The 27,390-nt window shown below is 36.1% G+C and overlaps 4 protein-coding genes across 5 annotated transcripts; 2 read left to right on the top strand and 2 right to left on the bottom strand.

Moving 5' to 3' along the window:
- The first annotated feature begins 4,511 nt into the window (after window positions 1-4,511).
- On the top strand, window positions 4,512-10,109 carry LOC106170913 (vesicle transport protein SFT2B). The gene is made up of 7 exons (XM_013551006.2): window positions 4,512-4,688; window positions 6,970-7,056; window positions 7,341-7,432; window positions 7,674-7,755; window positions 7,965-8,000; window positions 8,217-8,305; window positions 8,622-10,109. Exons 1-7 carry the CDS (start codon window positions 4,623-4,625, stop codon window positions 8,659-8,661), a joined length of 492 nt encoding a protein of 163 aa, XP_013406460.1. The 5' UTR covers window positions 4,512-4,622; the 3' UTR covers window positions 8,662-10,109.
- On the bottom strand, window positions 9,793-17,785 carry LOC106173761 (uncharacterized). 2 transcript variants are annotated; one of them, XM_013558953.2, is made up of 3 exons: window positions 16,857-17,785; window positions 16,038-16,067; window positions 9,793-14,281 (listed from the first exon to the last, which is right to left on the bottom strand). In XM_013558953.2, the coding sequence occupies exons 1-3, from the start codon at window positions 17,216-17,218 to the stop codon at window positions 12,742-12,744; spliced, it is 1,932 nt and encodes a 643-aa protein (XP_013414407.2). In that variant the 5' UTR covers window positions 17,219-17,785; the 3' UTR covers window positions 9,793-12,741. The 2 variants fall into 2 exon arrangements, with proteins under 2 accessions (XP_013414407.2, XP_013378551.2); XM_013523097.2 differs by lacking the exon at window positions 16,038-16,067 and having other exon boundaries at window positions 16,857-17,775.
- Window positions 17,786-20,303: 2,518 nt separating this feature from the next.
- Window positions 20,304-25,808, top strand: LOC147764794 (uncharacterized). Its single transcript, XM_086998943.1, has 6 exons — window positions 20,304-20,665; window positions 20,950-21,282; window positions 21,751-22,164; window positions 22,373-22,450; window positions 22,850-22,931; window positions 23,319-25,808. Exons 1-6 carry the CDS (start codon window positions 20,509-20,511, stop codon window positions 23,797-23,799), a joined length of 1,545 nt encoding a protein of 514 aa, XP_086855069.1. The 5' UTR covers window positions 20,304-20,508; the 3' UTR covers window positions 23,800-25,808.
- On the bottom strand, window positions 25,585-27,343 carry LOC106166986 (protein jagunal homolog 1). Its single transcript, XM_013545687.2, has 2 exons — window positions 27,129-27,343; window positions 25,585-26,667 (listed from the first exon to the last, which is right to left on the bottom strand). Exons 1-2 carry the CDS (start codon window positions 27,215-27,217, stop codon window positions 26,190-26,192), a joined length of 567 nt encoding a protein of 188 aa, XP_013401141.1. The 5' UTR covers window positions 27,218-27,343; the 3' UTR covers window positions 25,585-26,189.
- Window positions 27,344-27,390: the final 47 nt, after the last annotated feature.

The following is a 27,390-nucleotide window of genomic DNA, read 5'->3' on the forward strand; positions in this document are numbered from 1 at the left end:
ACGGAAAATCAGTTTGATGGAAATTTCATTAAGATCCAATTGAATTCGAATGATTCACGCCACCGTTTGGTTTATCTATGTTAACGGTCATTGGCGGTAGGTTGCACTCGGGGATTCTCGGGTGTTCTCCGAAAAGCCGAAAATAAATCTTGCTGTCTATCAACTCGAAACTTTTGGGAATACATAAGATCATGTTTTGGGTTATCATTTCCAACAGTTAACAAATGTCATAACTTTTCAGAATGTTTCTATATGTTATTCTATTTCCCTAAAAAAAAGCCCACGCGTGTTGTCAGTGCTGAACATGTATGTGCAAAATATTGGACATTTCATCTCGTTGACGTGATTAATTTAGACAGAAAAACTCGTTAAAAAGTTCTTCTTTGATATTTTTGTTGCTGGAACCTAAAAGAATAGATGTCTCCTCAAATTATTACGAATTTTAAGGACTTCTGATTTTGTTCATTTTGTGGATTTATGTACATGTATAGTATATCGCATGGAAGCTGATGACTTAGCAAACACACTTTTACGCCAAAATAACAATTGCATGCGATATCGGAGAACCTACCAAGCAAGTCGTTTGATAATGATTTGCTACAGCTAACTTTTTAAAATCTGACATTGCACGCGTCATTGTTATTAGTGTTATTATTTTATACCCTCTAAATGTCATTAGATGGAAGAATAAAACAGAATATTATTGAAAGCTTTTCATTGATTTATCCGCATACCGACAACTTAATAAAAAATCCGTTAAAAATAACTGCTGTTAAAGTAACACTGACTTCGGTACATATAGCAATGCTTTGAAAATCTAAAGCGGATTTTTCTGTCATCATTGACAAAATGCTTTGATTGTGCTCGATAAACGTTGAAAATTGTTCCATGGGTAAAATAGAATCAAGGCGTTTAATGAGAATCTCACCCATGAAAATATACACCATACAAAGTAAGAACCTGGTGAAATACACGGCAGCTCAACGCAGAGCTATGAAAGACTAGATATTAGACCTACTGGTATAAAATACAAACATGGAATTTCAAAAATAAAGTAAAAAGAATATATCTCGCTTAACTTTTATACATTCATAGAATTATAACACACAGAAAGCAAAAGATGAATTAAGAATGGAACTAACAACTTCACGTCATGGTGGAGGGAATTAAAAAAAAAAAAGAAAATTGTGCAAATCATCACTAGCTTCAGAGATAATATATTAAATATTTTTATCAAAGCTATCACGTAGTTCCAATAAGACCTTTATGAAATAATACATCTATCTAGGAATGATTCAATACACCCATCGATATCTTATAAAATGTATCTAAAACAGCAAACGTTTAATCTATTGACTTATATTGGCTGAGTCTATTATAGCACCGATAATTGAATTTTTTTATCACAAATAGACTGGGGCCCTTGATAGGCCATCACATCACAAATTACATTACTTCGGTCTCATTTATATAATAGATATGTCGATGTTAGTAATAATAAAATTGAAATAACTTGTTATTTTTTCTACATATATTGATTCAGTTCAATTAATTTATTTGATCGGCACACCGCAAGTTATTATTAGTGCGATTATCACAGCGATCAGATTCATAGCAGTTTCAGGTTGAAGCGGAACATTTATAATATGTCCTTTCAAAAGTACCATAATTCATGAGAAATACTTTTGTGACACCACCGTCTACGGTAACTGCCAAATGAATAAAGTATTTGAGGACACAGAAAAGGCCGGATAATTTTCATAATTGAGACAAGACAGGGGCGGTCCATGTTCTTAGAGCTTCTAACGTAACCGATGTGAATGAAAAGGCTAAATTACCAACAATCTACAATCACGTTGCTGTAATGACGTAGGGTTTGCATCCCACGGCAAGGATTTGATGTGACTGCTGTATAATTTATTTTTCAGAAAAATATCTGAAACCTGCCCGTCTGTTACACTGAAATGAAGTAAAACTATGTGACAAAATTATCGGAAAGATTTAACAGAAGCGACAAAGCAGTGTCATGTTCTATTTACAACTCACATCTTTCAGCGGAGACTATGACTAAGGAAAAGTATCTTAACTCATCTGCTTAATGTAGAGACGTGACTGAAGTGAACAGAAAGCCTCATACGCTTGCCGTCTTTTGCTTATTCACGCCATAGGTGGTAAAACTCAACAAGGTGTGCAGGTGCGATTGAATCACTATTGCTAAGTAAATCCAAGCATTGTTACTGCTTTGTTTGGATGAGAAAGAAAATAAACAAATACTTGCGAGGTGCAATCGGTGTTGTTTTGATGACAAGGCGACCACAAACTCGAAGAGAAAGTGCTGTGTTGGTAATTATTTCGTGTACGTTACAGCTTGATTCTCTTTACAGATCAATTTCACACATGAGAGTTCTAATAGAAAATCACCCTCAACACCAAGTTGAAGTCGCATTCAGGTGTGAAACAGTGCAAATATGAAATCATATAATATGATAATACAATTGCTGCATATGATGAAAATGTCGATTCAGTGATTCAGTGAATTCAATAGAAATTGCACCCTGAAGAATTTAACATCAGGTCGTCCGTAAAGACCAAGAAAGGTTACCATTTGAATGTAAAATTTTAGTACAAAAACCAAGATTATTCTAATGGAATCCAATATAAAATATCAACATTTGATCATCTGTTTCATTTTCTCACAAATAATTTTAAGGAACGACGTACCTATTAACATCTTTATTCTTTCGGTCTTTTTGAATATAAACATATATAGTCTGTCCTTCTACCGATCTATCTATATTATTAACATTTTTCACACACACATGAATTTTTGTTATATTCGAAAAGGGGAAACTAAAACTATAAGCAATAAAAGAGAATGACGACGGGCAAAGCAATGGATCGAATTATTTTCTCTTGATATAGTCATTTTATAAAGGAAAAAGAGAGCAAAGAAGATGAAGGGAGAGTTTAAGTTGTAAAAGTATTTTTCTTGGATCTATTTTCTAAAATGAAAGTATCCCATATGTGTTTTACTGACAAATGGTATCTGTTAATTGGTAACCCTAAGTTTTCCCAAAGCATAATGCTCTAACACCCTTATCATGGAAGAAAGACAACGCAGTGGCCGTAAACCCGAACGTCAACCAAAGCAGGTGACAGGTGCCTACTTTATACGGGTTTATATACACAGCCCGCTGACATACTAAATTAGAAAATGACAGACGACACTCGAACTCCACTCAATCCAAAGTTAATATTTTTAGCATTAAGATTTCAATTGAGAATTGGTCCGGCAGCATATTACAGGCAGGGTGCGGTTATTAACCAGCTGGCTTAATTCTGCAAGAAAAGCAGTGCACATACGGCGAGGTTTAAAACAGGCATCAGTGCAGTAGGCCTCTACCTGTGCCCATTCACAATCTATCCGAACATCTTATAATTCATCTTGGTGACTTTGCTGTCAGCTATTTATTCACCATGAACAGGAATTCTGCCTATCAATTAATAGATCTAATCATATTTAACCAAAGAATGTTGTTGGAGCCCGTGCATAGAGTGCATAGAGAATTACCGATGTAATAATGCTTTGACAAAATAAAATTGTTTTGCCTACAGATACGGGGGAATCCTGCTCATTATTGATATCATCAAAGTTTGAATTCCACACCTCCACTTCTATAAAGCTGAATAACAAAATATTGCAATATATTTAACGACATATGGACAATCCAAGAATGCGTTAAAGATTACAGTGAATCTTTAATGAAAAGAAATGCTCAAAACATATCCCATAACTGGTAATAATGGAATGAACTATTTTGTAGCTGTCATTTAATTATCTATCAGAAAGGATGAAAAAAATTAACGTTTGGTCTGTTTAGTTGAATCAGATATAGGCCTATGATGAAAAAAGACGATTTTTGCAGCCAAAATAAGGAATTAAAGGGAAAAAAGATTGGATCTTGGGATATTTTGAAGCACATACGACAGAGTGTGTCTTTTTCTCTTTTGGAAGGGGAATTAAGTAGCTGGGTGCACGGCTTTGATTTGAAAAGGCACCCTGCTCCACGCCCACAGACTCTCCTCTATATAGATGACCTCTATGTCTAATACCCATGCAGAAAATGCGTTAGGTGAGCATGCACTCAGAAAATATCATATGCCACCATAGAGGTTTTGTGCATATTCATCCTCGCCACTTGATATGTGTTTCCGATTGATAAATATAACCCCTATATGTCAGTCACATAATCTAACAAATTATATTTTCTTTTCAAATCTAACATAATCCTGTCGAGCAGTTTCTTACTAACGTTACGTTGATTAGTTAACATCAAGATTTTCAAATTAAAAAAAAAAACGTGGCTAGTTACACATTCAAGACCACAGAAATGATTTTACAAAGCACAGTAACTTAACCTTAAAAGAAAAGTTCTAGCATCCGCGCGAGAGTGCAGTGATGAAAATCGATAGATAAAAAACATGTGACAAGTGCAGAATGGAACTCTTCGTGGTTAAAGCGCCATCTATCAAATGTTTTCAACAGCAACACACATCACACGACTAGCCCAGCTAGCAGGAAGAAATTTACTATCAAACTGTCACTCTGCCTTGACAAAAATATGGATAAATTAAGAAAGACATTAAGTGGAGACGACCCAGACGAAGAGCAAGGGATAGTGACGCAGGTGGGTATTGATATAGGGAACTAAACGTTAAAATCCTAATTCTGTTACTAGCGTTAGTGGGCGGCAAGGAAAACAGTTAAGACTGGAAATGAGAGAGAGAGTGACCTGTCATACAGGCTGGCTCAGCTGCTTTGCTGAGATTTAACTTGACATTTGTAATCGGCTTTTCTCTAAATTTCAGACTCGAAGACTTCCCATCATGTTACACATTCTTCACAATCAAATATTATGTTTTCTTTCCTTAGATTACTTAATTTGCTTGATCTGGAATCCTCTTTAATGAGGGGTGGGAATCTTAATGTTTGGTATCGTCTTTTGATGTTGGGCTTACTATTTTAGTATTTTAGAAATCTAGAATTTTTGTTAACATTGTTGGAATATGAGACCATGACTCATCCAGTGAATTATTTATCTTGAAGCATTTGACTTACTTCCTCTTCCAAAAGAAAAACAGAAGTAAACCTTAACCTCAGTGTTGCAAAATGTTTTAACATTAAAATGCATAAGTCATAGAAAAAATAAGTAAAATTGCCTAACAATTTATAAAAGCATAATTAATGCTAGTGTGAGCTCTGATGACTGATGATGATGATTGTACAGGTAATGATTTTAAAGGATGACAACTCTTCATTTTTGCAAGTTAAGTGTCATAAAACAGATTTTACTCAGTACTGAGGTACATGTAAATGACAATTTTCCCATACATTCCAATGTTAAAAAAATCTGTCCCAACATTCATATTTAGTCAATTTTTTTAAGTGTGATTTTTGTAATAATCCAGTGATTGGGAAGGTTCAAACCACCCATGGGACAATGGCCCCTCCTGGGTCACCCTTAATGGGCCATTTTGCATATCAATGGGCCATCGCTTGACATTTATGGGCCATTTTTAAACATGACAAATATATTTGAAATATCTGTATCAATATTTTTGGGAATAATATGACAAGGTTTTGCAGTTAAACTTTGTTAATATATTTATTTAGTTAAGACTTTTATTGTCTTTTTCAATAAAACCATTACAATGCCTTCTTTACTGAACTTATTTAAAGACTAAATGAAAAAACAAAATGATCAGAAAACATACAATACTCATTAGTAATTGGTTTTTATTTGATGAAACCATCAACAAGAGGTAAACAATCTAGATCTCTGAAATCCTTGATTACTCAAAACTGAGAAAATGTAAATGAAATTGTCTTCACATACTGTCTAGTACTTATTAATCAGTCTTACTGAAAAGAGATTTCATTACTTAATGAAGTAATCTCTTTTTCCTGTGCCACACATTCAGTGCATCCTCATAACATATCTTACTCCCAAGAATCTTAACTCTTACACTGTTCGCAGTCGTACTGGAGCCAGGGCCATAGTTGAAGCCATCGGGGTTGGAAACCTCGTGTGACCTGAGAGTGAGAGGTGCTAGCACCAGCAGTAACACTACTGTCAATGTCAGTGTCACTACTACTCGTCGTAGTGCAAGGAGCGCTGCTCTCAGAAGTTGGTACATTTTCTTCCCCCGTCTCCTTTGAGACTTCTTCCTGAACGTTGAACGGACCCTTAGACGAAGCGGTTGAAGTAAACAAACTAACTAATGTAGGCTGGTCTGGTGTCACTTCACCAAAGTGCTGCTTGAAAAAATCCCATGTGCTTTCAGAACGAAAAGCAAGGTTACTTCTAATTGGATAAACATGACCTATAAACTGATTGGCCAATAAGATACAGCTTTTATTTCATTAGCATATCTATTGGGACGATGTGCTCATTGCTCTCGGCAAACTTCGGCGATTGCGTTCGATAGCTTCCGAATTCGTTCCTAAGACGTCTTCAGGTATGAGAGGAAAATTACGCTAATCAGTTGACGAATAGTTTATTGACGAGTAGACTCTTTTTAAAAACGTGAGGTATAACAAAATCACGCGCCCTTATGGCGCACAAACAGGGCTTTTTATGCGCCCAGTTACGATTCTATGCGCGTATGGCGCAATGGCGCGTTCATTCCCAATCACTGATAATCTCCTAAGGCCCACTTTGTCAGATGCAGGCACAGATTCTAGAACAATTGCACTAACTGCAGTTTTAGTGGTAAAATCCTATTTGTATATATATTTGTATATGTTGTTAATGGAGTATTTATTGCAGACTTTTGAATCTTAGATGAGAGTTGGTATCCCCTCAACTTTGTTTTAATCAGAAATAATTGACCTTCTTTGATGCTAAAAAGAAATACAAATTATATACTGTAGGACATAGTTTTATAATTTCAACTCAAACATTTCAGATTTATGAAGGGACAACTTTAAGTTGGTCCACAAGAATAAAAGGATTTTTGGTGTGCTTTATACTAGGCATTTTGCTTTCAGTTATGGTAAGTTGAAGTGATTATTTTTTTCATTTGTTACTGCCTTATCACTGAAGATTTGGGGTTTGAGTAGAGTTTTACATGCACATCTGTTTTCTTTTAATCACTTTGTTAAACATTTGTAGTAAGGTGCTTTTCTGTACTAAGAGAAAGTAATATGTACAATCAAGATATGAACCTATTTTGTTATTAAAGAAAATATATGGAGTGTATTTTGTAACCTTTAGCCATGCTACATTATTAAATGATATATGTATGAATATATAAGTCTTGGAGCTATATATCTTCAGGGTTCATGCTTCTTGTGGATGGGGTACACGGGCACAGGTCTGCTTCTGTTTGGGCTATTTTACACACTAGGGAATATAGTATCAATCCTGAGGTAGGTTTGAAACTTTCTGTGTACAATTATATCGACAAAGCTTTGGTAAAACCATTTGGTGAAACCTAGGAAATTAAAACTTCATTAGCACCACAGATTCAAGTATGATATTCATTTATGTGATGTTTTCATTTTTAAGATTACCAGATAATTAAGTAATGTACAAATAAAGAATACTGCAGTAATTTACAATCTGGAAAATCATTTCCTTCAATGAATAATGTTGGACTTGTATTTCCAGTACAATGTTCCTTATGGGGCCCTGCAATCAGCTGAAGAAAATGTTTGCTGAGACCAGAATCATTGCAACAATTGTAGTCATAGTATGTAATTTACATCTCTTATGATAATTTACATGTAAAAAATAACTTTACATGTAAAAAATAACTTTAAGCCTACTGAAATATATTCAGAAACTCTAAAATAATAATGCTGATTTTAAAAATGGATGTTTGGCAAATTTATTTCTTCATGGTCATTTGCTTAAAAAGAAGAATTAAATCAGTTTCTTATATGGTATTTTTAATTTCAGGTATTTTTTGCTCTTACTTTAATGGCAGCATTATGGGTATGTAGGAATATTGCTTTTTATCCATTTAATTTTGACTTTTAGTCTTTCTCTTATTTGATAATTAAGATGTAATGTATCCTTGCATCAAAGAGTATGAAATCTCTCTCAAGAAACTATTGTGATGTAACTGTTTTTGTGCAATCAGTTAGAGAGAAAATTGTAGAATTTTTGTTTTATAGTGTGTATTTATTTGTAGTTTTTATGTTATTTTAGTGGCAAATAGCAGGACTTGCTCTGCTCTTCTGCATACTCCAGTTTCTAGCCTTAACCTGGTACTCCATATCATATATACCATTTGCAAGGTAAATGATATATTGATAAATATTGTCACATTTGTCGGCACAGCTTATAGCTAGTGTCACCTGGATGTGATTTATGATAAACATCTCTTATGTTTAGCTGTGATTTCTTATGCCTTTGGCTTGGTAAATATTTAAGTTGAAAATTCTGTCTTTTCTGCAATATAACAAAATTGTTACCAAATTAATCAATTATTGTAATACTCCTTAACAATTGTACAATATTTCATGTTACATGTTAAATAAACACATGCAGTATCTGCACATTTAAAAAGTTAACAACTGAAAACAAACTGTTTATAATCTCGTGTATTTCCAGAGATGCTGTGAAGAAGGGTGTTACAGGATGTCTAACCTAAGCATGAGCTACAACTGCCAAGATTATTGTCCCAAGAAGTATATTTTGTATTCAGATAACAAAGAGATTATGAGACAATACATTGTGTTCCCTTTTTGTAACAAAAGAAACATCCTTGCTACATGTATACAGACACTGATGCCAGGATTAAAGCTGTTTGGATCAGGTTATTCAGCAACTTCTTTTATGTTTTTCATACATAAGATTGCAGTCTTAAGATTTGGAACTCAACATGTGTAGCTGTGACAGTAGGGTGTACATAATAAATTTAAGGGAAAGGTATTTATTGTTAACTGAAAGGTATTTTAAAATGTTATTAGTTCAAAAATGCCATATGATACTAGTTTTGGTGTGTTAATGTTTATGCAAATGCACAAATATCAAGGGATGGGTATGAGGTTGTTTATTATGTGTCTTATGAAATCATGACAATATTTGCCTTATATTATTATAGTGAACACAATACTAACTTGGTTACTGTCAAACAGATTTAAAAACTCTCATAGACGTGTTTTAATGGTCTTCCATCATTGTAGATTCTATACTTATTGGTCAATAGGCATCTTCACTGACTGGAAAGTATCATTTTTGTTAAAGGATAGCCATGGTGCTAAAAATTTGAATCTGGTGTGATATATTTTTCTAGACTGATGGGGGTTAAAATGAAACTTGAAAGCCTGTTGGGGTGCTCTCTTTTACATAATGTGCCTTACATGACCTCTGACCTGAAATGCAGGGTATTTGTGCAGAAGCTTTGTACTTGCTCACCAGCTGTATATATTCGTACTTAGTATGATGAAGTATTTATAATTAATGATAACGCAAGCTGCTTTCCATGTAGACGCGTTTTCAGGCACTCATTGTTTTCGTACTGCAAACAACAAAATCTAAGGGAAATGTAATTCGGGTCGGTAGAAACTAATCTCTATCAAAAGTATAGGCCGACGAAGATCGTCTGCTGGATAAAAGTAAATGACCGCCGTTTCCTTAAGCTCGGACTGGGTACGTCTCACAAAAGGAGTGTGCGCGAACATAAAAGGGTCCAATAAGAATATAAATATAGCAACATTTTACAGTTAAGAACTGAGAAATATTTTTGTCTTTAGTAGAAAAAAGTCCTAGAATACATTGGTTTAGAGTTTTGTTACGGTTTGTAACTACACGTAGCAGTGAACCGTCCCTCAATGTTTTATTTGCTTTAAAATTGTAGGCAAATCCTAATATAATAGACGTTACATTATCGTTGCTTTGGTTGACAGAACATAATTACCAGATAACGCCCCCTATTGGATATTGTAGAACACCTTGTATGTAAAGGGAAACCTTCAATTCAAGAAATGCTTCAAATGCAGTGATTTCGTTAAGCGTTCATTGGTGCAGGATCGATTTCCGTCTTTGGGTTACAATTTCTGAAAACATTATTGTAAATAAATGTTACTTTTTCAATTACTGTTGAATTTTTTGTTGTAACCGGTCGCTCATCACATATCTTTGTTCAGCTAAGGGTTTACAACTTCCACACCGCCATATAATCTGGGCGTCTTCTATATACTTGTTCTTTTTTATGCCACGCATTTAACATGGCTTGTCTCTTTTGTTTTTTCTTTTCCTTATTTTCCGTCTCTCTTTCTATATCGGTCTTTAACTTTTGAAAGTAAACCTCAGATGCCAAGCAAGCGCGAAAGCAACCTTTACAGGTGTACGGGCAGCCAGAACTGTGCTTGATTTCTAGTTCCTCGTCGTAAAGAAGGGGGCGAAGCATAAAGCTCCGTCCATTGTTATTATCCAAATTTTTCTTGGTTCTAGGTTCGTTTTGTTTCGTCTGCCTCTCAGCATTTGGTGTCTCATGTTTAGCAGGGACAATTTCCCGGCTAAAGCCGTAAGGTGGCAACACTGTTGCTTTTACGCGTGTTTCAAAAGCCACCTTCATCGCATGAACGGATTGGTAGGTAATCCCCTTGTCGTTCAATAACTTCGTTTCGCCGAGTTTTACATCCATGGCGCTTATACATCGCCTCTCGATGTCTTCGGTTTTATTACTGGTGTAATTTGATATTCGATTTCCTCCGGTCCCTTGGTCACCTAGTGCCGCCCCTCCACAGAGTGACCTTATGTTAAGGGCTGGAAACTCTGCTGGTATTTCATTTGACAATCCACGTTCAATGTGAACAGACCTGGTTGCAAATGATTTTGTTTGTGGCGAACCTGATGTTTTGGCCCCTCGCTTCGAATACATAAACGTTCCAGTTGTTGCCGGGCGTGTGGGTAACGAATCCTTATTGTTTTTGCTCATTTTCTTCGAGTTGTCTGTTGTACAAGTCTCTCTAGCTAATTCTGGCACTGTTTGCATGCAGTCCGACGCTTTCATGATGTCTTTCGCCACCTTCTCCTCGAGGTGATATTCATTCTTCGATTTCAGATGACTTCCTTGGAGTATTTCGTTCGGATTTAGTTGTTGCCGACCGATTTCAAAATATCGCCTGCCTAAAATGCAATTTGCACTTTTAGCTCTTTCTTGAATTTGACTTCGAATTTCGGAATGTATGTGTGAATCTGCAGAATCCTGTAGTTTTTCGTATGTGTGTCTTCGTTCAATACCGATGGGCGTCAACCACGAATTCGCTGAAACCCCCGAGAGAGACTGACCGGTTTTGATATGTAGTTCACCATTGCTTGCAAAACCATGCTTAGCTAGTTTGATCGTGTGGAAGACTGTTTCCTTGTCGGCGCACATGTTTTCTAGGTAATTCAATGACGTAAAGGAACTTCAACTCAACTTCGGTAACTTAAAATTTTGAGCTTGCTGAAACTGACCACGTCTTTAAGTCGGTTTTAAGTAATGCCCAAACTTCTGCCGTCGGGTTATTTTGCAACATACTTCATCTTGGAAAGGGAAATAAAGCTGATTAAGTAGAACCTGATTGGCATAAAGACGTGAATCGAATCAATTATTAAGAACTTATTTCCATGGTAGCATAAAATCCCTAACAACGAGTATCGGATTTTTACTCTCTCTCTCTCTCTCTCTCTCTCTTTCGCTCTTGCTATCTCTCTCGCGCTCACTTGAAGTGTTTTTGGGCACAAAATGAAAAGTGGTGGCAGATATAATAAAATTCAAAAAGCAACTTATTAACATCATCGACGGCTACCAATAGCTCTAACACAGCAAGTGCTTATCAGCAGCAGGTTGGTTGTATCACACCATAAATAATACCATATCAGCAGCATATTAACCAATTAAATTTTTTTAGTGGTGCAATTTTTTGTGCACTTTCACTTACCCAATGTTTCTCTTCAGTGGATTATAATGCTTTTCATATGTTTGACTTTTTAGACATATTTGCATATTTAAAGGGTGTGTACGTAATTTATTTTCACTGGTTATGTTATATATGTGCCTTGTGATCACTGGAATACGAAATCTCCCGATGTCTGCCGAATAGTTTCCATCAAAAAGATATCTTTCCGAATTAGCAAGCAGGCTTGATAACTGACGATATGATTTAGGTCTTTTTCAATGGCAGCTTGCCGGCAGTAACAAAGTGCCCTCTGACAGCATGAAATTGTTGGTGTGAATGCATATCTTTTTGATGTGTTTTACAATAACAAGGGAATAAGACGAGTTATAATTACTTGTTATAGTCTCAAACTTATATGGGCTTTTTGAATCTTGAGTAATGTACATGATTGAAACATAAAAGAGAATAACCTGCGCTATTGGTGATATATATAATTTACTTCAAACCAACTTTGCACATAAAAAAATAAAACAATTTCGGAAGACGATTGATCGTTTAACTGCATGAACCTCTACATAATTCTTTTGAATAAAGATATATTTTGAAAACTAAGAAATAATTACACACAAAATACAGAATTTTATTATTATTATTATTTTTATTTCTTTTTGGCACATTTATTCACATATTACAAGATTTGATTTTGCCTGAAGTGGAGTTACTTAATGTCTTGGTATTAATTACTTCAGTTTGTTTTATTAACAATTAAGATCTAGTGTTGTTTCCACTTTATTGTAATCATTTAAGATAAACCTACCAGAAAAAGGGAAATAAGCCCAGTTTTACTTGTCGTCATCATCACTCTCAGAATCTGAACCAAAAGCCGTTTTGTTATATTGGTCTATATATTTATTTCCCAAAATTTTGGCATCGCGTGTCAGCCAAAGATCATTGGCTTCCTCGGCAGTCAAATTTGACATTCGGGCAAGTTTTGTGACGGCTTTAGCCTTTTGGCGGTCGAATATGAGTTTGTTGTCTGCTAATGATTGTGGTTTCGGGGGTGGATTCATTTTCTTTTTCTCCTTTTTTACTTCTGCAGTTTTATCATCTGCGACGCCAGATTCTTTTCTCTCTGTCTGTGAATTCTGTGTTTCGTGCGTGGTTAGAAGATTTTCGGCCGACACGTCCTCAACTTGGCCTGACTTGGACGAAGGGTTGTTGACTTTGTCTGTGTGATGAAGTGACACCTTAGGATGCTTCGAGTGTTCTTCAATTAGTGCATCAAAATCTGACGCTATTGTCAATTTTGGTAAATGTGGCTCTTCAGGTTTGGTGTCAACTTTCTTGCGACTTTTAACTTTCATAGCCTTTGATTTTTTCACAGGATCATCTTTTTTCACTTCAGTTGAACCTTCTTGTGTTTCTGAGTCAGGAGCTTCATTGCCTGCATCGCTAAAATAAGGGTCAGCCTGCTTGCTCATCAGTGTTTCCACGTCGTCCTTCAACAATGGCTCGTCGCATTCAGGGGACATTATTTCGCGCTTCGGTAACTTTTTAGGAGATTTATTCCTAGATTTTTGAGGTTTATGTCTCACTTTCAACTGAGATTCACTCAAGGGTTTTAATATATTTCTATCGTTGCTTTTTACTAAAAGGTGACTGTTACTCCTCTTAGGCAAACCTTTTCTACTTTCAATGTTATCGTCTGATTCCATATTGTCTAATGGTTCTTTGTTATCTCCCTGCGGCAAGAAGATATGTAGGCTCAAGTCAAAAATCGACTTGTCAAATTTAAAGACTCTTTCCGGCATTGGGGTTCGTAAGGATATGGCACGTGGTTCAGTTTCTGAAGCGTCAGCAGTGATTTCGGAATCGACACTTTGCATGAACTCCATGGTTCGAATGACTGCAAGGTCTTCGTCATTAGTTTCATTCAGATACTTTTTATAGAAATTTTCTGCCGTTCTAGCAGTTTTAATTCTTTTTATTTCCTGTAGTCTGTCCTTCATTTCACAATGAAGCGTATCTTTGGCGTGTATTAATCTCTTGTACGTAGGAGAAAAGCTCCTCGGATGATATCCGTGAATGGAAGGATATAGTGTTTTCTCTCTAGTTACTTTTCTTGGAACTAAAGAGTTCGATGAGTTATCCAACTCTCTTTTCGAGTCTAAAGCGTTATCTGTGGTACTTACTACCAAATTTGGAAGAGATCGTGTCAATGTTTGAACTTCGTTTGTTGTTATGAGGTTTCTGGCTGACGGAATGTGCTGAAGTGTGTTAGAGCGCTCGTGGTGAAATGGTCGGGATTGGCGGAAAGTGTCCTTTGCATTTTCTTTTTCATTTTTAATTCCGAGTTCTTTCTTCAAATCCTCGAAGGTTAACCTACGATTAAAGAAATAAGATAAGAGACATTGACAAATTATTAAAGTTACAATTACAATTACTCTCAGTATATAATAAAAGATTAAAACTAAGATATATAACGTTTATTAGAACAAGAGTAGTAAAACATTCTTTACATTAAATATATAAAAGGTTTTATGTTTTTTAAATGCCTTGCAAAAACCCTTTTAATTTTAATTTTTATGGAATGATTAATGGTATTATTAAAGGTAAACTATCCCATCTGAAACTAATCCAAGGTCATATTTTGTTAGTTTACATATCCTTCAAAGCAGTTTATCTTTCCCAATTCATACCTTGAAAATAAGAACCTCAAATAAAAGTGCCTTATGTCAATTTTTCGTTTTGAAATGTACAAGAAGATATGGCAGTCAAAACGTTATAGAAAAAATTTAAAACTAAATCATTTAATTAAAAATGGTATAAACAACGAATTCAATTGCGGAGGTGGGTCGAGCAATGATTTGTGTCTAGAAGAAATTTTTTTCGAGGAAAATTCGATTTGGGGGGAAAATCTTGGATAGGTTTAAAGGATTCGACTGCCAATGTGTCCATTTCTTTGTGTCAAAATATGGAATTTTAACAGTCAAAACTACCTTGGATTCATCGTACTTAATTGTAACATTAATGTGCTGCTATTAAACAAGAGGAGAATATTGCATCTTGAATAAAATGACACGAGAACAAAGCACCTTAATGACATTCGTCACATTACCATGTACAGTGTCAATTTCCTGGAGTCAAAGAAGTGTTTTTATAGTGATTTCCTGAAATTCATCGAATCGTTATAGAATAGCTGTGTTTTTCAAATGGTTTGGCATTCACGTCTTATCTTGGATGTGATTTACTGTTTTTAGTGAAAAGGTCATTCAGAGAAGCAGATGTTGCTAATACGTAACCCAGTCTTGGTTGTTTACCAGCAAAAGCCAAATGACTCATCACTTTCAATCATTCTATAAAAATTACAAAATAACTTATCTTTACTTTCTTAGAAGACATTAACGTTACCAGTTTAACACTTATTGATTATAAATGAGAGGAAAATGCTTTGCTCGTAGAACACCGATGACAGACAAAAAAAAAAAAAAAAAAAAAAAAATCCAGCCTTTGGCATCAGTTAAGGTAAACAACTACCCATTAAACGTCGTGTTTGCCATGTCGCTTAACTTTCTGTTTAAAATTACATAAGAATAAGGATCTTTTATTCCCCAGGTGCACAATCTATGAAACACCCTCCAGCTTTTTAATGTTAGAAGGCACGCATAGTAGGTCTATTTAAGAAAAAAAGGTGTTGTTTATTTCTTATTTGATGTCTTTAGGACCTTTACAGCGCCGAGAGCACGACATTTTGAACCTGGCCCTCAAAAAATCTTAAAAGCAAACAAAGTCATATTTGTTATTCTTTTCAGTGTCTCTGTATTTATTTTCGTGCTTCTTCTCTTTAGGTTAAGTGGTCTCAACTACATAAGAGTATTTCTTTATCGTTGTTAATTTCACCGAGCGTGGGCCATTCAATCTAAATTGAGTATAACAAATAGTGGACATTGTAATGGAATCATGCCCACAATAACACACACTAATACCACCTCAATGGACTGCTACACTGAAATCTGAACTGAATAAACTGCAGATGACTGAGCATCCGAAAAACATTGTTGGTTTTACCGTCAAGGCATTATTTATAGACCCGAACTATGTCCACATGAAATTATTCTCAAGCACTTAACTACTTTACCTACAATAACCAAACCCAGGCAACGGCATCCTGAAATAGATTATTATATACAATATCATTTCTGGCAATGGTAATATTAAATCTAATCTTATTTTAGGTACAGATTGAATAACATGGGGGTTCTTTTTGAAGCCGTGGCCCTAAGGTCATATTGGAAACCATAAGGCTGATATTTTGGGAAAATACAAAGCACCAACACCCGCACATACTTCACTGAAAAAACGCAGATTGACAAAAAAAAAAAAAAAAAAAAAAAAACATGTAACATAATACGTATTTGGAAAGTGCAGGCAAAGACCATGCATCACAGTTGAAGACCCTATTCGTTAAATAAAAACTTGATTTTATGTGGCATACAATCCCTTTGTTGGAATATTATTTTAAATTTAAACATGCCAGTATCCACCTCCACGTTATCTGCTGCAGTAGCGTAATAACGACAAGTATGTTAGACTGTGTCACCAACGGTTGCTATATAAGTATGTTTATTAACGTGTCACTTCAGACAGTTCTTTTCTATCTAAAATGCAACGCGCGGGTGCTTTCGTATCTTTTGAGCACTGGGGTTTTGTACTTCGTGAGGTTAAAATGTAATCGCAGATTGATGTAATAATAACCCTTAATCTATATTGGAATATTTACTTACGTCTTATAGTTCAAATCGTCGGTAGCATGCAGCATGTTTTACATATATAATCAGTAACAGTCACTGTCAAGCCAATTCTGTTCAACCGGTGTCAATTTAAAGAATTTATTAGAAGAGAAATGCCAATGCCACGAAAAATAATTACAAAAAAAGTAATAAAGAAGCACACTAACCTCGTTTTATGACGACGTTTGAAGTAAAGCTGGGTGTCCTGGCGTGTTGGACCCAGGATAGGAAATCTTGATTTGGAGTCAGCTAGAGGATTACCTTCCTTTGTCGTACTCGGGTTGCTCCCAGAAGAATCACTGGTCTCTGCACTGCTCACAGCTTTCCGGCTATCCTCCTTGACTTTCTTTGCTTCATTTCTCTGTTTAAAGGCTGCAGATGGATCGGTGGTCGTTGTTAAGAAGGTACTTTGTCTGTGTAGTTTTACCTTAGCACCGTGTTTAACTAGAAAATCGGCGTAACGCAAAGCTTTGGGAAATATTGCGTCTTCATCTTTATGTTGTGTTCCTCTATCTGTTTTATGCATCATCTCTCCGGTCTCTGTGAAAGTTTTGCTCTGGTCAGATGTATGATGATTAGGGATGATCTTTCTGGCATAGCTCTCCCCTCTGTATAATCTTTTTGTAAAACCACATGACTTTAATTAAAATCCTAACATCTTGTGGTCCCCTTCCATTGCGATAAAAAAGTCATTAATCTTGGATGAATTGCTGAGTGTCGACGTGCCACTGTCAATGATCGCCTTATTATATATCATAGGTCATTTCTACCCTTGATATGTGTACCGTCGCTAGAGGGTCGTCCTGAAGAAGGCAGCCGGGTCTAGAATGTTGGCACGGTGGATTACCGTAACAGGTGCGATGTACAATGTGAACTGCCGTTCTGCTCAGGTGGTTTGAAATGTGACGTCAGTCGCTTCGCTTTAATTGTGCAGCTAAGTGGTTAACTGAGGTCCTGTGCTTTTCATGGGCATGTGGTTATCTCGATTGGTTAGTTGTACGGCTGTTCAAAATTTAACAAATGTGACATCCCTGGCATTATAAAGACGCACACAAACAGACACACACATACATACACACACACACAAAAAAAGCCACGATGATATTTCCAAGGACAACACATAACAAAAACTGTCACACCTCATTCAGGTAAATTGTAAGACGTGTCAATGCCAGCTGGAAACATCGATCAACTTTATTTACAAAATTCACGGCGAGGACTTAAATGCTTAGAGACATCAATTCCAGGTATTTAACACAATTGAGTGATGTATTGAATTTACTAGGAAGAACTGAATTGTCTTTCTATTGATATCCCAACTCGATTCCCCCGGGTTGTCAAATAAGACTGGGGTTTGAGTTGCGATAATCAGCAGGACTGAAGTGCTCTTAGCACTCATAAAGTGACATTGATTTGCGTATATCAACAAGGCAACTGTTCCGTCATGGATAATATTAAATCAAGTACATTGCACTGACTTAGAGCCGGATCAATTATGTTTTCCCCATGAAAGATGTTTGGCTGTTGGTTACAGTATTGTCGTGATCTTACGGTGATTTAATAAACTGATTTCATGAAACAACTGATTTGTTTGTCAGTTTTCCCTAATTTAGACCGTCAAAATATATCAAACATGCCTATCGGGTTGTAAAAATTCGCGTGAATGTTTGCATTCAGTTCATCAGATGAAGGAAAAGCTTATCCAATCCACACAAAATTTTCAAAAAAAAAAAAAAAAAAAAAAGAAAACTTTTTGTAACGCGCACTTATTCCTTCATAAATAATTTTTAAATCATCAATTTAGATACAAAAAGGGCAATATATATATAAAGTCAGTATATTTAGTATAATTAGCAACATGCTTTGTTTACTTCTTTGGGCAAAGACAACTAAGTATATGTTATGCATAGCCCATGTATCTGTGACTAAATTGAGAGATTAAGAAAGGGTAAATTAATACTAATAAAAGGTAATTAGTAATGATTAAAATACGAACAAGTAAAATCGTTCGGTGTCTTACCCTTATATTTTTTTTACTTTCCAATATTCAACAAAGAATTGGTATTTCATTGTATTGTCTGAGAAATCCATTCGGCTCAAATTATTCAATATTCATATTATTCAAGAGCGTTTTATAAGGTACTTGGTGCTTTGAATCACTATCACGCCCTAATCGGTTTTTGGTCACAGATGGGTTTCCAAGGTAACGAGGCCATGCTAGTGACGATTAATTTTTTCTTGGTGACATTTGGTGGAAGACTTCCTTTTGGTGTCTTGTGCATAAGGTCGAATTTCATATCCAAAGGGAGATTTAAGAGAACATGGGAAAACGACGTTTCTATAAAGAAGGTTTTGCTTTTACATTGGATGACCGTCTTTTCGCAGTTGGGATGGTATTATGGCTGGTTTTGACTCCAAGCGAGGGTAAGTTACTAAACATTTCTTCAAAAATGATTCCGAAACTCGTCGTTCAGTAAATAAAGTGATATAAGTAGATACATTTAGCATAGGAGTGGCGTCTAGGAAAAAATTCAGAGATATTAAGGACTACCAATGAACATTACTTTTTGGTATTAATGCGCTTGTCACAATTAGAAATACTGATAAAAGACAGCGTTAGATAGGGGCCTAGTGCAAAAAATCCATTACCAGGATAAAATTATTTAAACCACCCTAACTTTCGTAAGTTTTCAAGTAAACCTTTTTTTTTTTGTGATATGGTGACATTTCTATAGACATTATTAGCATATTACTATCTTAGGATTTTCTTGGCATTAATACGTTTCTTGCAGACGGGTCCGATTATGACCTTTAGATGAATGTCATAACAGCTGGTTATTAAAACATATGCGATTATGCTGACGCTAGTTTTTGTTAGTGTTTATTCTTTCTCAGAACCTTTAAAGGGGGCGAACGTTTGAGTTAGAGGAATAATAATAATAATAATAATAATAATAATAATAATAATAATAATGGTGCTGAAAAGAAGTGGTCGCATTGGGCGTTCCTTCACGACCTGCACATTCAAGTTAATGAACTCTCTATTTTAACTCTCAGTAATTACCCATTCTGACGTTACAAGCTGTGCACGGTGATTAAAGGCCTTTCTTGACATCACTTTGGTCTGGCGATGACACTTTATGTGTGTATCATGTATGTATGGCATAAAACAGAAGAGGTGGCTTTATTTTAAGTATTGAGTATTAAGTAACAAATGCAGTTAATTTGCTTTATCTTTATTATTTGCACTATTTAAACAAAAACTAAAACTAAAATAATGGACAGATAGACAGGTCGAGCGTAATGCTAGATGTGAGCTGTTATGTGTGGGTGGATGTGTACGTGTGTGAAGTGATCTACAATTTAATGTTATGTTTTTAGTATTGAAGTATCCATGAAAAGTCAACACAAACACCCTGATAATATTCATTCAATTTTTTACTCTGTTAGGTGGAATGCTTCTCTAAACATGTTTTTATACTTCCAAACATCCTGACAAAACCAAGGCATAATGTTTTCTGTCTCTCAACCCTCCCCCCCCCCCCCCCCCCACACACACACACACTCCTTGCCCACCCCCTCCCAACAATTGTGTGGGTTTCCTGGTGTTTTGTTAAGCCTAAAGATGCTACATCATTTTTTAAAATGCAGTAGAACTTCTATAGAAAATGTTAATGATATTTTTCTTCAGGCACGTTCGAGCTTAGCGAATGCTATGGGCAAGTGATTGGCCTCAGCTGCAGAGCCGGCGAAAAAATCAAGGTTATCGAGGACTTCTTCGGGTACTCACCTCGTGATGGCAATGATGCATGTTCGCACATGGCAGACGATTGTGTGGTATCCAATAATAGAGACACAAGCGTTGTCCACAGGTACTGCGAGGGCCAGCAGACGTGCACACGTTTTCAAGTTGACAGGCGACAGTGCGGAAGTAATTTGACCAACTACGAACAGATTGAATATGAATGCATTCCAGGTTGTTCATCAAATCATTTTTGGCAAATGGTCATCTTCTTAACTGCCATTATTCACACTTCTGTTTTATATTTCATTGCTCTAGCCATAACATCTGGGATTTAAAGGACATGACTATATTTAATGCTGCCTTCAAAATATATTTTTGTAAATAATAGAAAATGGAAATCAACTCACGCTGTTACCAATCATTATTTTCTATGAACCGACACCCTTCTCAGAGTATTTTTTCTCTGACAAGTAAAAACGTCAAAACTTAATTTATTTTTCCATCTTTTTCATCAGAAACTTCCATCACAGACATCTGCACGCCTGCGTCCTACATATCTAGGGACGGCTACATTTCCACTCCAAATTTCCCGAATCGCTACCCCACTGATCTCGACTGTACCTGCGAGATCACAGCCAGCACAAGGCACACACGGGTTCAATTGGAGTCCACGTACTTTTCCGTTAAATACGACAGTCCTTGTAAAGACTTCTTGGAGATGGACATGAGTGGTGAAAAACGAAGATTGTGTGGGGCCTTTCGCGATACTGTCTTAAGCAGAAAATTCAAACTACACTTTCATACTGATGACGCTGAGAGTCACGTAGGGTTTTGGATGCATTTTGCTGGTAAGGTACACAAAAACAAAATGAAAATATTAAAGACAATATATAATGATTGCATGACATAGGTTTACCTTATTTAATTTTACAAGAGTTATGTTGTCCATCTACAGATGTGCTTTGCCCGTTTTCTTTATTAACGTTTTCTTTTTCAAAATACAGACTTATTAGATGTTTTACAAATCCAAGTTGAGTTCCTGCAAAGGAGGCGATTGATTTAACGTCGATGTGAAAAGAAAACAGTTTATAACACTACCTCGGATTACCCATTTCATTGGTTTCCTGTTAAATGATTTGGATTCAGATATGCACTAATTTTTGATATTTCAAAAAGCAAAACAAAACAAAACAAAAACTGTGAGGCCTTGTTGATTGTGCAACTAATTTTATGAAAAGCAAATAACAATAGCAATAATAATAACTATAATAAACAAAAAATCCAAAAAAATAATTCCTCGTTTTTCTGCACTTCAGTATATCCATCTAACGCCAATGCTACCCTTTCTGTCAAGTGCAATACCCATCACCCCACGACAAAACCAGAGCTCACAGAGACTGCCGCCACAACCACTAAAATACCACCGCTTGATACAACTACCACAATCTACGCTACTAAGGCGATATTTCCCGAAACTTCATCCGAAATGGAGAAAACAGAGATGCCAAAAGCAACACCTGTCCTGGAAGAAAAGTCACCAACTTTAAAAGAGACGACTTCAAATCCGACTGCAAAATACATTCAGAGGACGAAAAATAAGAAATTAGAAAAACGAACAGAATGGACAACTAAGACGCCCACTTCTTGGAAAAACCTATGGACTCCAGAGAAAAATTTTGAAACTCGTAAACAGTCTTCATCCGATTTCACAGTTTCCACGTCAACAAAAGGTATGTTGATAATTTCCTTTTTTTTCAAACCCCAAGGGCTTCAAAAACTGTAGAATGTGTTATGAAAATTTTGGGGACATAATTTATTGCAAAAAGTTGAATTCAACCTTTAGACAGCCATACTAATGTTGATAACAATCCACAACTGAAGAGGGGCATGATTTTCGATGTGATATGTATTGAATCTGTAATTCATAATATTTTAAAGTGTATGAGACAGGGGATGGACAAGCAAACGCAGTTTACAATGAAATAGACGCCGAAGGAAGGAAATCGCGTATGACAGGTGAGTCAGGCTAGGCTCAGATTAAAACAGCATTGTGCCTCAAAAATGGCAATCAAATTAATCTACCGGTGATTCCTTTGAGGTGCAATGTGATCTTTCTAGATCATCCCCAGTCGTCCCAATGTGCCCCAGACGGTTAATCCACAGAACCGGTTTAATTTTGAAGATGTGATTTCCATAAGTAAAAGTTCTTTTTGTGCAGTATTTACTAATCCAACAGTCCATTATATAGAGCTATGCATGTCGAATGTTTTTCGGCAGTACCATGCAAGTTTTCCATGGCTTGCCTTTGAAATGATTACAATCATTACTAGTGCTTTAGTGCTTTTGCTATGTGCAATGTAGATACTAGCTCATAATAGCGTACTCGAAGTAGTTGATAACGTGACTTATTTCCAGGCATCATCATCATATCTATCTGTGTGGGAGGAATCATATTGCTCATAGTCATATTGACACTCCTGATGTGTATCAGCCGGAGGTGAGTTGGTTTGCGCCACTACAAGGGAAAATACATTGTGTTAAAGCCCCATTTCCATAGACACCATCGGTCTTTTTGGATCGACCCACTCTGCGGGGACTCTCGCTGACTGCATTCAGCTGAACTGATTGACACGCATTCTCCCGGCGCTAATCAGAATGAAGAAAAGTTGGTGTGTCATTCAGTTAGGTTGATAGCACTTAGCGAGAGTCCCCGCAGACTTGGCTCGATCCACTAGTGCGATGGTGTCAAAGAAACAAAGTTAAAATCTTGCACTAGTATTATACATCCAGAGGAGTAGCACCGAGTAATGAAAATAAGGTTTCGATAAATTAAGTTTTTTTTTTGTTTTAATTCAACCATTCCCTATTTTTCGTCTGTTAACAGAAGAAGACCTAGGCGAGATGTCGAAAAAGAAAGAAAACGAAGGCTTGAGCAACGTCTTAATTCTCTCAGTTTTTACGACAGCATTCCACTGTACGAAAGCCTCCGTTCTGGGGGGATGATTTCAGCACAAAAGAACGGTATTTACAATATGGGTTTAGAGAAAGACGGTCTAATAAGTGGAACAAAAGGAAGCACGGGAGATGGGGATACGACCTCCAACGTTGGATCCGACGTCGACAGTGCCATTTATGCGGAACTCGAGAGGCAGTCAAGAAAGAGCGAAACCATCGCGTCTCCTCGGAGTGCGAACAGCGCTCCTGGTCGAGCGGTGCGCAGTGGAGGTGCTGCAGGAAGCACTGCTACAAGCCCGCGCAGTCAGAAAAGCGGAAAAGGGTCTAAGGGTAAAAAGGCTGGGGAGCAAATCCTGAAAGTTAACCTCAAAGGGGACGGCCATGAATCTGATATATACACCCATGTTTGACAGGTAGTGACTTCCCCTGAAATCTCAGAGGACCAAAGTAAGATAAGTGGCGGATAAGATACTTGGTCTATGTGTAATCGTAGGATGATGAAAAAATTGGGTTCGCCTTTATACTATTTAAAACAGCTGACATTTAAACGGCGCTGAACGGTTTTTGGGGGGAGACACATTGCACGCACCACATGGAATTAAGTTAGTGTTTTTCAGTATACCATGCCAACAGGGATCATGTATGAGCCTGAGCTGAATTAGTTGGAAATCACAAATGTTCTCCTATTTATATTTATCATACTTTCGTGGTTACCCTTCATTAAAGTGTAAAATCCATCACTACTTTAACATTTTGCACAGGTAGACCCTACATCAAAAGTAAGGACGCCCATCAAAGAACTGCTTTTTTTTTCTTTTTTTTTTAATGATAAATATATGAGGAACTAAAATGTCAACGCCATTGCATTTTCCTTAAGACGCGAAAGAGATTCAGACTTGGAACTAATGTGCTAAAAAGCCTTTTGATTATGTACAGCGAGATCCTTCATCATTTAGCAGTATTTTTATGGTCACCTATGGTGTTTATTGAATTTCTAAACAGACGATAAAACATGATAAATATATGATAGTGTTGTGTTTAAAAAGGCCATGATATTATTACATTTCAATTTCTTCAAAAGAAATATAGTTTCCTATCAAATTAAAAAAAAAAGAACTGTATTTGTTCTGAAGATATTGAAATTTCAAAATACAAATGGTCTTATACCATTTCATTCAACAATACGTAATTAATTTATGAACCGCTTTTATTTTATCTGTACGCTAACAATCCAAGGAACATTGATATCAATAACAATATTTTTTTGAAAAAAATTTAATTCTGTATTTTTATTATTCGTCACAAAATAAACACATCTCTTCGGTGAACTTTTAAAAAAATTTTGTACGGTTATAAAAGAGTGGGAAAGTGAGGTCTTGAAATGACATAAAAAAGCAAAGAAAATCTTTTCTTTTTCCGTACATCAATCTTACCATAAAACACAAGGTCGGCATAACGATTTATGATTGGTGGATGGTTGATTTGGACACCCCCTCCATATCTTCAAGTCACCCCTGCTAACAGGCACTGTACAAACCGGTGAAACTCTTTCGACGGCAAGCATCACAGAAACAGGGTACTTTGTATCATTGAGCATTTGCCATTTTGCGAGTAGTCACTACTAATATCACTGACACGTGTGCAGTACGTGATGATCTTCCCTTCAGTGGAGATCAATTACAGGACAAGTTAATAATAAAACACATCTCAGGTACGCGCGTTTCTTCCATGTTCGCATTTAACAGGTTATCCGATGCGTACTATTTTATGTGAATCATATATAGAACTGCTTATATTCTGGGATGCTCAGAGCACTTTCCGGTCCAAAATGATGACATTTCCAAAAGCCACAATGAGCAATCATTTTAATTCAAGAATATGATATTTCATTCTAAATTTTACCTTTCTACAAAGGCATTCAAATCTAATTATTTACTGTTTTCATTTAAAACCATAAAATGAAATAAACTAGTATCGGATGTAAAAGTTAAAATTATTATATATGAAATAACTTTTCCCCCCATCTCTGTGAACCTATGGAATCAATCAGAGACCATATTAGGCAAAACATAACCAATTGCTTATGATGCCAGAAATTCATAATTCCCATTTTCTCTATGCTTTTATATGCATACCAGTAGTATTTATTTTCGTGCCCAAATACCAAAAAAGCCCCTGTAAAATGTAACTATGTGTCATATTCTCCCCTTTATTAAGCAAGATATTTTTCATTTGCTTCTTGTCAGCTATCTATCAGGTTTTCACTTATTAAAAGACAGATAAAACATTCAGTGAAAATCTTATTATTGCATAGAAAAGCTCCAAACATCAAAATAATTTCCTGAGCTGTGTGTGTGTGTGTGTGTGTGTGTGTGTGTGTGTGTGAGAGAGAGAGAGAGAGAGAGAGAGTGTCCATTAATCCATATCATATGTTACAGAGATCAGGGTATTCACCGTCTTCAAAACAAATTTTCTTCGACTCAGTCTACTTTGCTAAAATTCCTTTTTCTAAGACCAATCGGAGGATGCAAATCAAAACAATGAAACTTGTGATCATCAAACTTCATACAAGCAATATATAGACAGAAAATTTTTCTATCCCTTAGGTGGACTCTTTCAGATAAATAAGTAAAACAAAAAGGTCAAAACTGGACAGTTAAATATCAGCTTGGACAACTGGTATAAATAAATGTATGTGTGTGTGTTACAAATTGCACTTGGGTTTCTGATGTCATTGATATTGCTGACAAAGGACAAAGTCATGATGTACTTATATGATTTTACTGAAAGCTAAATTAATTCAGTTTGCTTTCTTTTGCACTTTTGGTTTCCATGAAGAAATTAATTGTGTTGCAATATAAATTCCAAATCCATGAACTTGAAGGGCAACAGCAATGAACATGTACAAAATGGTCACAAAAGGAAATCCAAACAGTTTTCTTGCTTTGCCTTTGTTATTTAAAAAGCTGCTTAAATCATCAGAATAATCGTAGATGCCATAAAAGATGGGAAGAAGACCAAACAATACAGTTCCCAAAATGAATTGCTGCATAAGAATACTCCTGTTGCGTTGTAGTGCAAGGTAGGCAAAGAGTGCAGCGAGGATGCTTGGCAGCCATGCAAACTCCCATAGACTTGCCCTAGGTAAAGCCATCAGAGAAGCAGGTGCTTTCATTCCCAAGTATCCCATAAGGTCTGGAAGAAGGCGGCCAATCCAAAGCATAAATAAGGCAGTGTGTAAAACGGCAATTAATTTCATCCGAGATTTGTTCACGGCACTGAAAATATAAAATGAATGAACCACTTATTACAAGAATGTATCTACATGTATCCACTAACATTGCTCATCACATATACTGCGGTACACTAGGAGGCATTACCTTTAGTTGTTTTACATATATCAGTGACTTTATAAGCTGGGCAAAGTTTTTAGTTAAGTCTAAACATACACTTTCAGCCAAATTCCACTCCAGTAATCTTCGGAAAGTTGTTTCTTCGCGTTTCTCATTATATCATAATACTGTACTATGCAAATACAAATAGCTTAATACAAACATCAAAGAAGATGCTTCCAGTCAGTAAATAGCGCTAAACAATATATCAAGTCACCTAAATAGTATGTATTTTATAATTATATTTTAACAACCGTATATGTAATGAAGTGTAAGACTTTGAGGGCCTCTACCCTAGTAGCTTTACTGTATGTCATGACTACCTACCAGTAGTGGGTGCATCTTACCTAACTTTGTAGTGACCAGCCACAGTTTCTCTGTGAAGAAAATCCCTGCCATCTGTTCCTGTAGCTCTTGGACCTGATCTGGAAGACATTGGGCAAATAAATGGCTATGAAATAAACGAAATATGTTGCACTCTATCGGCAACAGCAAAGCAAAGGGTGGCTGGGGAATTCTTCCGGTATGCCGCTTACAATAATAGTAATTTTTATTATGACGATAATCTGATTCAGCGCTGATTATCAAACCTTTCAACAATGTAAAAAA

Source organism: Lingula anatina, chromosome 1 (assembly GCF_051362555.1).
Source record: "Lingula anatina isolate TDL-2025a chromosome 1, LinAna3.0, whole genome shotgun sequence".
Taxonomy (NCBI): domain Eukaryota; kingdom Metazoa; phylum Brachiopoda; class Lingulata; order Lingulida; family Lingulidae; genus Lingula; species Lingula anatina.